At 57.7% G+C, this 14115-nt stretch overlaps 1 protein-coding gene and 1 pseudogene across 1 annotated transcript; one reads left to right on the top strand and one right to left on the bottom strand.

The window, feature by feature from the left end:
- The first annotated feature begins 1668 nt into the window (after nt 1–1668).
- Nucleotides 1669–12713, top strand: FAM89A (family with sequence similarity 89 member A). Its single transcript, XM_039850287.1, has 2 exons — nt 1669–1983; nt 11644–12713. Exons 1-2 carry the CDS (start codon nt 1696–1698, stop codon nt 11905–11907), a joined length of 552 nt encoding a protein of 183 aa, XP_039706221.1. The 5' UTR covers nt 1669–1695; the 3' UTR covers nt 11908–12713.
- On the bottom strand, nt 8755–8873 carry LOC120592664 (uncharacterized; annotated as a pseudogene).
- Nucleotides 12714–14115: the final 1402 nt, after the last annotated feature.

The raw sequence follows: 14115 nt of genomic DNA, 5'->3' as shown, positions 1-14115 counted from the left end.
CCAGGACGCAGAGCCCGACTTTGAAGTGTGGGGCTGGCGTTGCGTTAACTGTCCCTCGTGTCCTGGCACCAGGGCCTCGTGTTGCTGTCCAGCTGGCCCTAACCCTCTCCTCTGTGTCATCCACATTCCTCTCGAGTATGGGCTTTGAAGTGATTTCGGTGCCCGGTGCTTAGAAATTCTTTTCTCACGGCACCTAGCTTCCTCCCGTCACCTAACTTCCATGATCCCTGCTGGGCACTGTGGGACAGACGGCCACGTGACACACGGGATTAAAGGAATTCATGCCAGGGCGTGATCAAGATGCTTCTGTCCCCTTTACGCCCTTACTCCTACGCAAGCAAATGTGTCACTCTTCCGAAGACACTCACTCATTAAATAGGTGAATGAGCGAATACCTGAAATCCAGGAATGTGGCGGGGTAATTAGCAGCAGGTCAGGCGCGGTGAGAGGTGGGTGAGGTGGGATGGGAAGGCTCCCTGATGCCCTCAGATGACAGGGCCTGAGCTGGGGCTGCTCGTGGTCTGCCTCAGCCAGCTGCTGCCAAGGGTCTGGTGGAGACCATCCAGCGACAATGTTACACCCCCCGCCCCAAGCGTGGGGCCTGTACTTGGCTGCCTAACGGGCTCAGAGCACTTTGTAGTTTCTGGTCCTAGTGAACGTACTCAGAACAATCGAATGCCATCAGCGCCCACTTCAGGTATGGACCCTGTGTAAGGCGGCAGTTTCTAACCGGCGGGGGCCATGTCCGCAGGTCCGCCCCGCCTTCCCGACCCCTTTGTCCCTAATCTGCTGTAATCTGGTTCTTCCTAGGAGGGGGCGAGCCCGTTTCTCTTTTCTCTGCCCTCTGAGGTGAGTCGTGGGATTTTCCCGTCGGAGTTCTCAATCCTTTTCTGTACTTTCCGTTTGGAGTTACTCGCGTTCACCGCCAGGCCGAGACGCGCGTTTGTTTTCAGTCCCGAAGTGGACCTGGCGCTCTTGGCCGGACGTGCCATTTACCGAGAGGGTCCGCGCGCCCGAGCGAATGAGCGACTCGCGGGGCCTGGCCGGTTCCGCCCTCGGGGGTGGCGGGGGTCCTGAGGCCAGACCTCGGTCGCCCCGACCGGCGGGCGGGGGCCTGGCCTCCGGGGACGGAGAACGCGGGCGGGATCCCCAGCACCGTCCGACCTTCTCTCCAGCGTCCGACGCCTCGGAGCGGGGACCTCCGCGCCCCCACCCCCGGCACCGGCCGGCTCATTGGGGCGCGTCTGAAGTGGGGCCCCCACAGTAATTACGAGCAGCTCTGGTGGCCGGTCGGGGAGCCCACCTGGCCGGGAGGGGGCAGAGGGGCAGGCGAGGTGGGGCGTGCGGCGAGGGGCTGGAGGAGAGCGGGGACGGACACGGGGGCGCACTGGGGTGAGGGGTGGGGGCCAAGGAGGACCAAAAACTGAGGTGTAGGCGGGTCCTGCAAGGGCAAGGGCTGAAGTGGGAGAAGGGAACTCACCGGGCTTATGGGACCTGGGTCAGGAGAGGGGCGCGGGCGACAGGGCGGGGCTAGGCGGCAGGGGGGGGCGGGGCTCCACGGCGCGGGCCGCGGGGAAGGGGGCGGGGCGCCGGCGGAAGGGGGCGGGGCGCGGAAGGGGCGGGGCGGGCCCGGGAGCCTCGGCCGGGCGGCGGCGGCGGCGGGGCGAGCAGGCGGGCGCGTGGCCGGCCGGCGCGATGAGCGGGGCCGCGGCGGCGGCGGCGGCGGCGGCGGGCGCGGCGCGGGGACTGCGGGTGGACGGGCTGCCCCCGCTGCCCAAGAGCCTGAGCGGGCTGCTGCACTCGGCCTCGGGCGGCGGCGCGGCGGGCGGCTGGCGCCACCTGGAGCGGCTGTACGCGCAGAAGTCGCGCATCCAGGACGAGCTGAGCCGCGGGGGCGCGGGCGGCGGCGGGGCCCGGAGCGCGGCGCGGCCCGCCAAGCCGCCCAACCTGGACGCCGCGCTGGCCCTGCTCCGCAAGGAGATGGTAAGGGGGCCCCGGGCCGCGCGGCGCCCTCCCGTCCGGCAGGTTCTGCTCCGGAAGTCCCCGCGCCCGCGCGCCACTCCCCGGCTCCTGTTTCCCGGGGGCCGGCGCGGACGGACAGGCACTGGCCTCTCCACTGTCCCTGCGCTTGTCCTCTGTGACCGCGACTGGACCCTCGCCCAGGGAGAGTCCCCGCTCTCAAAAGCCAGCTTCCGGAGACCGGCCACCCCCGGGCTGCGGGAGGCGCGAAAGTGGGGTTCGCCCGTAGCCTCGGGGGGCGGGGCGGCTTTGGCACCCCTCAGACCGCCGCCGGCCCCCCGGGTCTGGGGACAGCTTGCCCCGCCCCGAGCAGAGCAGGACAGCTTTGTCCCAGCGACTGTGGCGTGGGGCGCCCCGCCCCTCCCCCGCGCCCCGGCGGCGCGTGCGGGATCCGGTTACAGCCGAGTCGCGGCCCGAGGCGGCGGGCGCGCACCGTGGCCCCTCCGCGCCGCCCGCCCGGGCTCCAAACAATGGGGCTCGGTTGTCCTCAGTGCTTGGGCAGTACGTTAGGTGTTTGTGGACCAGGATACACGACGTAGGGTGGCGCCGGAGCGGGGCAGGAACCTAGGTGTCAGTGAGCCTTTCCATGCGGCTCAGGCCAGGCCGGGAGGGGACAGAAAAACGGCCTCGATTCTGACCCTCGTTCCGGCCTCCATCCGCCCCCGGCCGCCCCCCTCTATTTAGAATCTGGCTGCGCCCCCTCTCCCGTCACAGGTTGATGTTAAGGGAATCTGGTGGTGAAAGGTGCTTTTTCCCCCAAGAAGAAATTTGCCAAAAGATTTATCACAGGAATCCTTTAAATACGCATCTAGCGCATTAAGATATTGTTTAGAAAAATTCAGTTTATGCGTCCTTTTTTTCCAGGAGCGTATCTGTTCTGAAAACTGAGACTTTATTAAATCTAGAAAAGCAGCCTTAACACTTTTTAATCAGTTAGGTATTGTCTTCCCGCTCTGTAGCCGGCATCAAAGTTATTTCCAGTCCTCTCTGAAAAGACTCTTTAAGCTTCTTACAGAACGACTTAAATTCCAAGCTAACCTTTTTATTTATTAATAAACATTAATAGACACCAGCAGTGCTGCGTTCGAGTTAGGCTAATCTATGCCTGTTATGTTTACAGTCTGGACCTGGATGTCCCGTATATGTGGGTGTGAAATAGGACAGCCCCTCCCAGCTGAAGGCCAAGTCCTGAGGAGAACCTCAGGACTGCTGTTGTCACCCTCTCTGGTTGACATGCTCTGGAGTCTTGCTGTGGCAGTTTGGGAGTCAGCATGCCATTCCCCAAAGTCATTTTCCAGATCCCTCCTGGTGTGACTCAGTTAAGCCACAACCTTATAATTATGCCTTGGGCCAGTGCTCTCCCAAGCCTTGACTTCAGAGCACCGGGAAGACAAACAGCCATGTTAGGTCTGTCTGATATTTAGCTGAGATGAAGAGAAGATAGGGCTGCAGGCCTTGACGGGTCCCTTTTAGAAAATGTCACAAGGTCTTTGAAAGTATTCTGGTCTTTTGGCTTTTAGGAGATTTGCTAAGCTGGGGGGCTCTGGGGTCTGAGTGTGGGCACCTCAAGCTCTGAGGCTCCCGCCTTGGGGACCTGGTGACATAAGAGCTGGGAGTCCTTCCCGAATTATCTGTGGGAATTATCTTGTGTTGAGCCCTTTAATTCGAAGGCCTGAGGTCAAATCTGTGACAAGGGAGGTAAGTGGAATTCGCAGTGGAATGCGATTAACCGGGCATCCAGCAGCAGTGTCGGGAGGCCAGCGAAGGCTGTGGACTCTAACGCAGGCGCGTGCTCCCTCTGACAGGCGGGTTCTACCCGGAGGGGCCCAGGGTAGGAGCTGGAGAGCGGCCTGAGGCTGGGCTCGCCAGGTGACCCCAGGTGCGGTGTGCTCCGCGGTAGAGCTTCAGCGGGGTGCGGCCCCGTGAATGTCGACCATGTCTCTGAAGCAGAATCTGCGGGGCCGCTAATTAAAGGCTAGGTCGGGGAGAGTCGTGAATCAGAGGCCACTTCAGCCTTTTTTGGACAGTGCGGCAACAGCAAAGCGTTTCAGGCTCCCTCCAGTCCCGGCAGCTGGGGACAGACGCGGACCGCTAAGATCTGGGGACATCTCCCGGGCGAGCGCAACGTTCGCGCTTTCTGTGCATCAGCTTGTAATTTCCCCATGAGATGGGCACTCAAAGTCCCTTTTATGGATTTTTTTAAAAAAAAAAAAAAAAAAAAAACCACTCAAAATTTAAGTACTTCCCCCAAAGTCATAAATTCAACCAGATGCTCCAAAGGCCTTTTTAACCATGGCAATCACATACTGCGTGACGCGTCCGTGAGCGCGCGCGCGCACGCGGACTCGGCGCGGATCGCACTGCGCATCTGGTCTGCTGTTTGGGGCCTCGTGCCGCAAACGTTTTCTGGGTTGGTATCTACACGACGATGTTTTCCATGGCTGTGTAGTGTGCTGGGACTTGGCGGCGGCGGCAGTAGGGTCAGCGGGAGTGGCCGCCCTTAGGGGGCAGGGGACTCGTCTCGTCGGCGGAGGAGCATGTTAAAAGCTCAGAATGTGGAGCTGGTGGACAGACCTCGGCCTGGAGGACAGACCTCGGCCTGGAGGGTGGGCTGGAGCACGGCGAGGGTGGAACCCGGGCGGCTGGCATCCAGGCCGTGCGAGGGCGGAGGGAGCTGAGTGGGCAGAGGGTTCTGTCCCATGATTGGTGACACCCTGCTCTGCACTTCCTGTTCCAGTGAGCGCTTCTCCGAGGTCCTGCACATCCCCTTCTTCCCCGGTGGGCCCGTTTGGAGAGCCGTGACTGTCACTCAGGTGGCTGTTGCTCCGTAGACCAGAGGAAGTCCGTTACACAAGAAGCCGAGTTTGTTGTTTTTTTCTTAAGCCTCGGAACATTTTAGGTCGCATCCAGCAGGTGTTCGCTGGGTGTGTGTTAGGTGCGTGGAGCACCTGGACAGGTGTGTGAAGGAGCGGGCCCCACCTGGTGGGCACAGGCCTGTCCCAGCCGTGACCGTGACCGTGACCGCCATAGCCCAGGCCGCTTCTCCTGACCTGAGACCCCACCTCGGTGGCGGAGCCTGCACCTGGTCGCAGCCGCTCGCCCTCCTCCCCCGTTGCTCTGTTTGGGAGCCTGGCTCCCCGCAGCGTGCACACTCTCGGCTCCCGCCCCGCGTCTTACTTCCGGTGGCACTTACTGTGACGGAGGGCTTGGCCAGCCAGTCCGAGTGAGGACAGGATTGTATTTCACTAAGGCGTGACCATGGGGGGCACTGGGGTTCCCCAAAGAAAGGGCATTGTGCAGAGAGGGACAGCAGGCTGCTGGACGGCCGGAGAACAGGTGTCACCCACAGGCCGCTTTCTAGGTGTAGATCCTTGGTCCCCAGGGCCCCGGGCAGAGTTTTGCCCGCTGAGCTGGCTTTGCTCACTGGGTCGCGGGGTCGCGGGGTCGCGGGGTCGCGGGGTCACGGTCGCATTTCAAAGCCTCGCATGTGGTTGGAGGAGACCCTCGACTCTCCCTCGTCCGGATCCCCGGCCCACACCCTTTCCCACACAGAGCCTGTGATGTTAACTTTCATGTGAAGGTACCGACAGAGTCACGCGGAGTGAAGAGGCAGGAAGAGCCTGGCTGTGGGGACAGGGGACCTTGAGGGTGGCTTGTCATGGGGTACCGACAGAGTCACCGGGAGTGAAGAGGCAGGAAGAGCCTGGCTGTGGGACGGGACCTTGGAGGTGGCTTGTCATGGGAAGGTACGACAGAGTCACATCGAGTGAGGCAGGAAGGCCTGGCTGTGGGGACGGGACCTTGGAGGGTGGCATCCGGGTTGCTGGGTTCTCCTCCCCACTTGGAGCCTCTTTGCCCTGTTTTTTTTTTTTTTTTTTTTTATCAGTTATTTTGGTCGCCCGCCTGTGCACGAAGGTGGGAGTCACTCACACGGGACTCTGGCGGTCCTGAGCTGAAGTGATTTGGGAGAAAAATTTATCTGAGGGAAAAAAATTTGATTTCTGGGACCAGCAACACTTACTTTGGCCACGTTCGAGCTGAGACAGCTAAGCCTGAGTGAGCCCGTGCGGGGCCAGGCCTGGGCTGGAGGGGACACGTCCCCAAGGAGCACAGTCCCTGTTCCCCACGGGGCTGGGAGGTGGCGGTGAAGGCCCAGGCTGGAGTCAGGCCTGCGACATGCCGTCCGGAGTTAGGGCTGCAGCTCGTGATTGCCGTGGGGCAGAGAGGCCTGGGGACACCCGACAGCCTGTTATACTGCCTTCAACGCGGTGTTCCCCAAAATAGGCCGCCAGCCCCAGAATCCCCAGGCCGCCTGCTGAAATGCGGATTCCTGGGCTCCTTGCCCTACCCGCAGCAGCTGCACCTCTCCCAGGCCCTTGAGGAAGCGGGGGGCTGCGAACCGGGCTCCAGGACCTCGAGCTCTGCTGTTGGGTGATGGGACCCCCTTTCAGCCTCGGATCTCCCGCGAGTGCCAGGAGGGGTCCTCTGGGCTCTGGCGGGATGGTTCTCTTCCCCTCGTGCCGTTTGGGGTCCCTGTGAGCGCTTGCAGAAGACGTTGGCCTCGTGAAACCACGTGGTCACAAGTGGGGGGCCTGCCTGGCACGGTGCCCCGACAACACCAGCACAGCTGTGCTTGGTGGCCGTAAACCCACCTCACGCAGAGGAAGAATGACTCAGGCTGACGATTCTCCGACTCCGTTCATCAGCACTAGGCTGTCTGCGGTCACTGTTAACGATTTTAGGCCGTAATTACCCCGTTCAGTACTCACCCCCGAGGTGGATCCAGGATCCACCCCCCGAAAGAGAGACCACTGAGTGGGCGCGTGTGATGGTTGGTGCTGTGACAACCGCGTGTGTCTGTGTCGGGGGAGCAGGGCAGGCTGTGCTCGTTCACTTTTGGTGTTTGCTCTAAGCGAGGTTCTACTCAGAGTCCCAAGATCTGAAGATAGAAAGGACCGAAATATTTTTTCTGCCACTTTAAACTTTAACTTTACTGTAGCTACACGTAGGGACCATAAAGTAATATTTTTCTCAACTCCTAAGCATCTTACAAGTAGCACACCCTTCTGCTTCCCGCCTTTGGTGACAGGTGTTTGTCTGGCATTCGGCCACCTCTGCGTCTGCAGAGGCTAACGGCTGAGCGGGTGCCAGGCATGTTTGCATCCAGGAGTCGTCAATGCACTTTCGGTGGGCGCGGATGTCCAGGGAGGGCCGAGCAGAGGGTTGTGGCCCCCACCCAGCGGCAGCTGGAGGCGGTGCGTTTTGCTCCCCGAATGCCCACCTAACTCCATGGGAACCCCAGTTCAGAGAGCTCATTTTTCACGATCCCGGGCAGGAAAGGCTGTATGCAGACCACAGACCCGGGGGCAAGAAGCCAGTGCTGAGACTGGCCAGGCCAGGTACCTGCCCCTGTTGCCCAGCATCATCCCCCGGAGCCCGGGCCTCCGCAAACCCTGGTCCTTGCCCACGCGCTCCAGACGTGCCTGAGTGACAGCCAGGCTCCTTGGGCTGCATCTCTCCTGAGGCGCATTCCTTCACAGACACTTGACACAGATGCTTATTGTCCCCTAAGAGCTTTGGAGACAGAAGGACCTGCCTTATGGGTATGCAGAAATGTTTCCATTTGTTCGAGCACTTTATATTCACTTTCTTGATTGGCCCTGAGCGCGCAGGCTGGCCCAGTTGTGCAGAGATGAGGGTCTGTCTTTAAGGGTTCCGGGAGGGAGGTGCTGGCCTGGCCTGGGGGTGGGGTGGAGAAGCAGGCCTCTGTCCCTCCCCACCTGCGTTCTCCAGGGGAGGGTGACCCTGTCGACACCAGGCGGGCCTGGCCTGCCCGAGCTGGGCCGAGGAAGACACTGTGGAGGTGTGAGGACATGGGAAGAGGGTGCTTTATTAGGCTGTTGAGTGCGCTTAGACTTGGAGCCAAAAATAGCCAAGTTCAAAGCAGTTAAAGAGAAATACGAGGTGTTCAGCATCCCTTCTAACCACAGATATGTAAATTGAAAGAAGGTGTCATGTTTTACCTGAAGGACCAGCAAAGACCGAAAAGAATGGTCACGGGGATGGGAGGCTTCAGGGAATCAGCGGAAACAGGTGGACGCCAGCCAGTCCCCCTCGCTTTTTGTGTCAGGCGTCCGGGAAGCACTGGGTGCTGACATTCCATGTCCCTTCTCGGCCTCTGCACCTGCAGTTTCATTTATGGGACAAAAATAGTCACACGAGTGACAATACTTGGGCATGTCAAACGTAACAGAATGATGTAATAATTTAGAATAGTGATAGAATACTATACAGTTGTGGAAAAGAGTATGGTAACTGTATATATATGCACATAGATCTTCGCAATATGGAAACTAAATTACGGAGCGGTGCGTGGATACATTTGTATAACCGGTAACGGCAGCTAAAAGCACATTGGATATGCACAGAGCCAGAGGGACAGACGCTAAAGTGCAAATGTGGATAACTTTAGATCAAGGTCCTTAGTATGGTCTAGGGACCTCTAGGGGCCCCCACATCCTTTTGGGAGCCCATAATTATGTGGAGGTCATGTTGACAGATATGATTTTTCAAGTGTTACCTAAGGAAATGAATCAACCTTAGGAAGATCTGCATAATTCAGTCAATCAATTTCCCACATTTTTCTCATAACCGATGCTCGATGATGTAAAATCATGCGTGGTTACATGACCCATCCAAAGTGCAAGACCGGTGGGTTTTTTAATTTTTTTTTTCCACCTACAGCACCCGGTCGTCCTAGGTGGTCTCCCATCCAAGTACTAACCAGGCCCGACCCTGCTTAGCTTCCGCGATCGGACGGGATCGGGTGTGTTCAGGGTGGCGTGGCCGTGGACGGGAGACTGATGGATTTTAACGTGACAGAGTATGAAAAGTTCATTCGCATAGTTTCAGATTCCGCTCTGCAGCCAGCTAAAGGGGACTGTCGCAGGATAAGGCTCTTAAACGCTCCCTTCCCACTTACGTCTGTGTGAGGCCAGATTTTCTTCGACCAAAACGCATTGCAAAAGATCAAAAGCAGATGCAGATAAGGCAGACGTTAAAGAGATTTACAAAATGCGACTGATCATAAAAATTTTATTTATGTTAATTTCTAAGAGTATAAAGGAGTCCCAAGACTAAAACATTTTTAGATCCTAGAATTAGGGAAGACAGGTTTCTTCTTAATGATTAGGAACCACTGAATTTCTTAATATGTTAGAATGTTCTATTCTTATAATCAGGGAAAAAGAGACGTCTCTTAAAATGGTCGCTTGCTTTACTCATCTGTGTCATCTGCCTGGGACAGAACAAGAGGAAACGGGCTGAATTGGCCTGAAGGTCAGTTTAGGTTAGCGACACACGGGACCGTCCTGGTAGGGGCTCTTCAGTTGCAGAACGGGCTCTCGGCGGGGCCAGAAATCCCAGCTCAAACCGCCCAGGGAGGAGAATTTGTGGGAAGGTGTAGAGGAGGGACACCTTGGGGCCACCTCCTGCCTCTGAATCCCCAGGGCCCTTCAGAGTCCTGTCCTCAGCTTGGTGAGGCTAACGCATTTATCGGACTTTTGCGTTTCCTTCAGCGTCGTGGGCTCAGGCAGTGCGGGGCTCGTGGTCGGAGCAGCAGGCCGAGTCCTCCAGGCCTGGCCCGGCGCCCCAGCGTGCCGCCGGCCGCGACCTCCGAGCGCTCCAGCCGCTCCTCGTAACGGAATCGACACCTGCCTCCCAGGACGAGGACGCGGGTGGATTCCGCCTTTGCGTACAGCCCAGTGCGGCTTCTCCACAGCCAGACCCTGGGAATGAGCTACTTAGCCGGTGACGAGCCCTGCAGTATTCGAAGGCTTTCTGTGGCATTGCCACGTTAGGCAGCCGTCTGGGCACAGTTTACGAGCCTGCCGTCTAAGTGCCGTGTGTACCCATTCATTATGCTTTTAATGGTTACTAGTTTTTAAATTTAAGAGTATCATGCTTGTTGAGAAAAGAACACGAGGCAGCACAGAAGGTTGTAAATACCCAGTCGCACTTCCCCGAAGGAGGTTCTGCTGACACGTTTTCCTTTTCCAGTCGAAAGCGCTCAGCCGTGCTCACGTGGTCCCGGTCCCCACGCTGTTCGGTGGCCTGACCGGCCGCGTGCGGCAGGGTGTGGCAGCCGGGCCGCTCATCTTTCCATTGGACTCCCTGGCTTTTCCTTCTCGAAACCAAGCTCCTGTCCCCCGTTATGTGTCGATCTGAACTTCCACACGACGAGCGTTTTCTGCATCCGTCCCCATGATTCAGGGCTCCAGTACCAGAGCTTCTGATTCCGCAGCTTCGCCTCGGATCTGTACACCCTCTGCCCGTGGGAGGGGCCGCATCTCAGTCGGGCTGAGGAATCGGGGTGACAGGAGATTGACGGCTGCTGGGGGCGGGGAAGGCTCGGCAGGGACCAGCCCCTCCCCGCCCCTGCCCCGCCCCGCCCCACCCCCAGGCCCCGCTCAGCAGAGGGGGGCTCGGCTGGTCCCTTTACGTTTCTTTTGTTTCCTGCTCCTCGCTGGGCTAGGGAAGAAGTTGCCTTCGTTTATGTCACTTAAACCGCTGGGGAATTTCCCCAGCTTTTATTTTCAGTTTCTTGTTTTTATTTCTAAAAACGATTTTTTTTTTTTAATTTCTAAAAAAATACCCTCTAAACTTTTTCCCGGACGCTTTGTTTCGAATCAACAAAAATCTCCCTTCAAAGCTTCCTTTCATCTCCTAAGCTGGTGTCCCGACGGTGACGTTTCTATTGTAATTCTTTGTTTTTGAAGTTCAGAACTCCCTCCCGCAGCACCCCCCAGAGATGCTCAGACACTAGTGACGGGAAACCCAGGAGCCACGGCCCTGTCTGTGGGGTGTGTCTGCGCCAGCCCGTTGTGGGTTTTTGAAGCCACTTCGAGGGCAGCTCAGGGTTGTGGCCTCGTTGTTGCTGCTGTGTGTTGGCAGCACCTGGGGTGCAGGGAAATCGGGGAGCAGAGGACACGATCAGGAAGGAAGCAGGAAGCCTGGACGGAGAGGAAGGAAGCGCGTTAGCAGTTTGAAACAATGGGACCGAGCGGATTGTTTTTGTCTTGAAGGTTAGGATGAGGGGCCGCAAATTACACGTCTTAGAATTCTGTGTTTTCTTAAATGAGACTGAATTTTTTAAAGGTGCACTTAAAGGAGGGCCGGTCAGAGGGTGGGTGCTCCAGGGGGTGGCACGTGACACTGGCCGGTGAGCCGCTGTCGCTGGGGAGGGGACCGTGTTGCCCCAGGGAGCTGACGGTGACTGTCAGGGCGGGGATGGCTCACGTGGCTCTTCTCTGAATCTGGCCGTAGCATCTTGGCATCCAGAGCGAAAGCAGCTGGGGCGACCAGACGGCAGGGTGCTGCCGTGTCGCAGGGCGTGCTCGAGAGCCGGGCCAGTCCTGCAGGCCGGGGCCCGAGCCGGCAGGCGTGGCCTTCCCGACACGCAGGGTGACGTCGGAGGTGTGGGTGAGGGCGTCCCGGGGCCGGGAGCCCAGGGCGCCCGGCTGAGGCGCTGAGGAGTCGCCGTGTGGGAGGAACGGGCCGGTGCGTGTTCACAGAGATGAAGCCCGCGCTGACTTGTCATTTTCACCTCCCTGCCCCTCCCACAAGGTCGGCCTCCGACAGCTGGACATGTCGCTGCTGTGCCAGCTGTACAGCCTCTACGAGTCCATCCAGGAGTACAAGGGCGCGTGCCAGGCCGCGTCCAGCCCCGACGGCGCGGACGCGCTGGAGAACGGCTTCTTCGACGAGGACGAGGACGAGATCCAGGGCCAGAGCCCCCTCTGCGATGGGAGGGGGCGCGGCCCGCCGGGGGCCCTGTCTCTGCCTGCCTGCACCCTCTCCGGCAGCGACTGGATCCTGGAGTCCATCTAGCCGGTCTCAGGACAGAGGCGACTCTCAGCGCCAGACGCACTGCCAGCCTTCGCTTCTCCTGCAGGAAGGCCCCCTGCTCTGCACTGGGGCGGTCCCTGGACATGGGGGACCAGTGCTGCCAGCTTCTCTCGCAGTCGGGGGACCCCGGGACACCCTGCACAGTCCACACCGATGGCCGGTTTCTGCGTCCGTGGTGCGGAGGTGCCGAGTGGCCTCCGTTGTGGCATCGATGCTCCAGCAGGGGCTCCTCAGGAAAACAGGCAGGGGGCCTCCGAGAAGGTCCTCCCGGCATTTCCTGAGTGACAGCACCTAGCCGGATACGTCCTGGCGGACGGGCCACGGGCGGCACCCTCTGCGTGGGTCCGTCTCCCGTCTGCGGTGGACCGGGCTGGCCTCCCACGCCGCCCTCCTCGGTGCCTGCTGCGGCTGCTCCCGCTTTTCCGTGAGCTTTCCAGCCTGGCCGTGGCGGCACTTGACTCACCTTGGTCACCGACCAGGCCCCGTGCTGAAAAACGTCCAGGTCACACCAAGCAACTGCGACCTCTTCGCCCGTCAGAAAAGCGCACCGTTCCCTGCTCGTCAGACTCAGGAGCACAATGCGCAGAGGCGTCGAGGGCGGGAAGCAGCGTCGGCCCCTGTGCAGTGGCAAAGGCTGCGTGTTTAGCTTCCGAGCGTGCAGCGGTGCACGCGACACCGACCCCGCCCGGTCGCCGGGGATCACCTTGAGCCTTAATGTATTTATTGAAACCCTTTGTGAACACTTTACACTTGGTAGGTTAAAAATGAGGATAAAACGCTAAACTCTCTGTCTGTAGTTGTGTATTATTTGGGGGCGAATTCAGAGTCATTAACTTTTAACTTCAATGCGTTGAATCAGAGTCATTAACTATAATAACTTCAATGCGGAAAGAAAATTACAGTTTCTTTTCTTTGTTTAATAACTTTATTTTTCAGTTCTGTTGGCACACAATACGATCGGAGTTTCAGATGTGCAACACAGTGATTAGACATCTGTATCACTTACGAAGTGATCCCCCCGACGAGGCTGGTGCCCACCTGACACCGTGCACAGGTGTTACAGTATTACTGATCATATTCCCTGTGACTATTCTGTGACCACCAATTTGTATTCTTAATCCCTTCCCCTTTTCCACCCAGCCCCCCAATTCCCCTCTGATCCGGCGCCCCTCAAAATGTCCTCTATAAGTCTGTTTCTGTTTCGTATGTTCATTTATTTTGTTCTTTAGGTGCCACACGTAAGTGGCATCATGTGGCATTTGTCTTTCTCTGTCTGACTTACCGCACTCGGGACAACACCCTCCTGGTCCACCCTCGCTGTTGCAGATGGCGAGATTTCACTTTTTTCTATGGCGGAATAATATTCTACAGGACACGCACCAGCTCTTCTTCATCCATCATCCACCGATGGACACCCAGGTGGCCTCCAGATCTTGGCTACTGTAAATAGTGCCGCAGTGAACATGCGGATGCACATGACCCTTCAAAGTCGTGTTTGGAGTGTCCTCAGATGAATACCCAGGATTCCAAGGTCCTTCTTTGTCTCTTATTACGGCCTTTGTTTTAAAGTCTGTTTTGCCTGATGTAAGTCTCGCTACCCCAGCTTTTCAGTTCGTTTTCATTTTCATGAAACGTCTTTTCTTATCCCTTTGCTTTCGGTCTGTGTGTGTCTTCAGATCTGAAGCGAGTCTCTCGTCGACAGCGCATGGAAGGGTCTCGTTTTCTTATCCGTTCAGCCGCCTGTCTTTTGATTGGATCATTTAATCCATCTACACTTAAAGTAATTGTTGCTAGATATGCAGTTATTACCATTATTTATATTTTTGTCATCACCCCCTTCTTAAAGAAGTCTTTCCAACATTTCCTGGAATACTGGCTCGGCGGTGATGAGCTCCTTCAGCTTGTTCTTGCCTGGGAAGCTCTTCATCTGTCCTTTGATTCTAAATGATGGCTTTGCTGGGTGGAGTCATCTTGGTTGTAGGTCTTTGCTTTTCATCACTTGGAATATTTCGTGCCAGTCCCTTCCGGCCTGCAAAGTTTTTGTTGAGAAACCAGCTGACGGATATTGGGAGCTCCCTTGTAGGTAACTCACTGCTTTTCTCTTGCTGCTTTTAGGATTCTGTCTTTAACCTTTGCCGTTTTAACGACGATGTGTCTCGGTGCGGGCCTCGTTGCGTTTATCTTTGGGAC

Source organism: Pteropus medius, unplaced genomic scaffold (assembly GCF_902729225.1).
Source record: "Pteropus medius unplaced genomic scaffold, Ma_sr-lr_union100, whole genome shotgun sequence".
NCBI classification, from domain to species: domain Eukaryota; kingdom Metazoa; phylum Chordata; class Mammalia; order Chiroptera; family Pteropodidae; genus Pteropus; species Pteropus medius.
The sequence above is the reverse complement of the archived record's forward strand: the minus strand, read 5'-3'. Positions and strand labels throughout refer to the sequence as shown.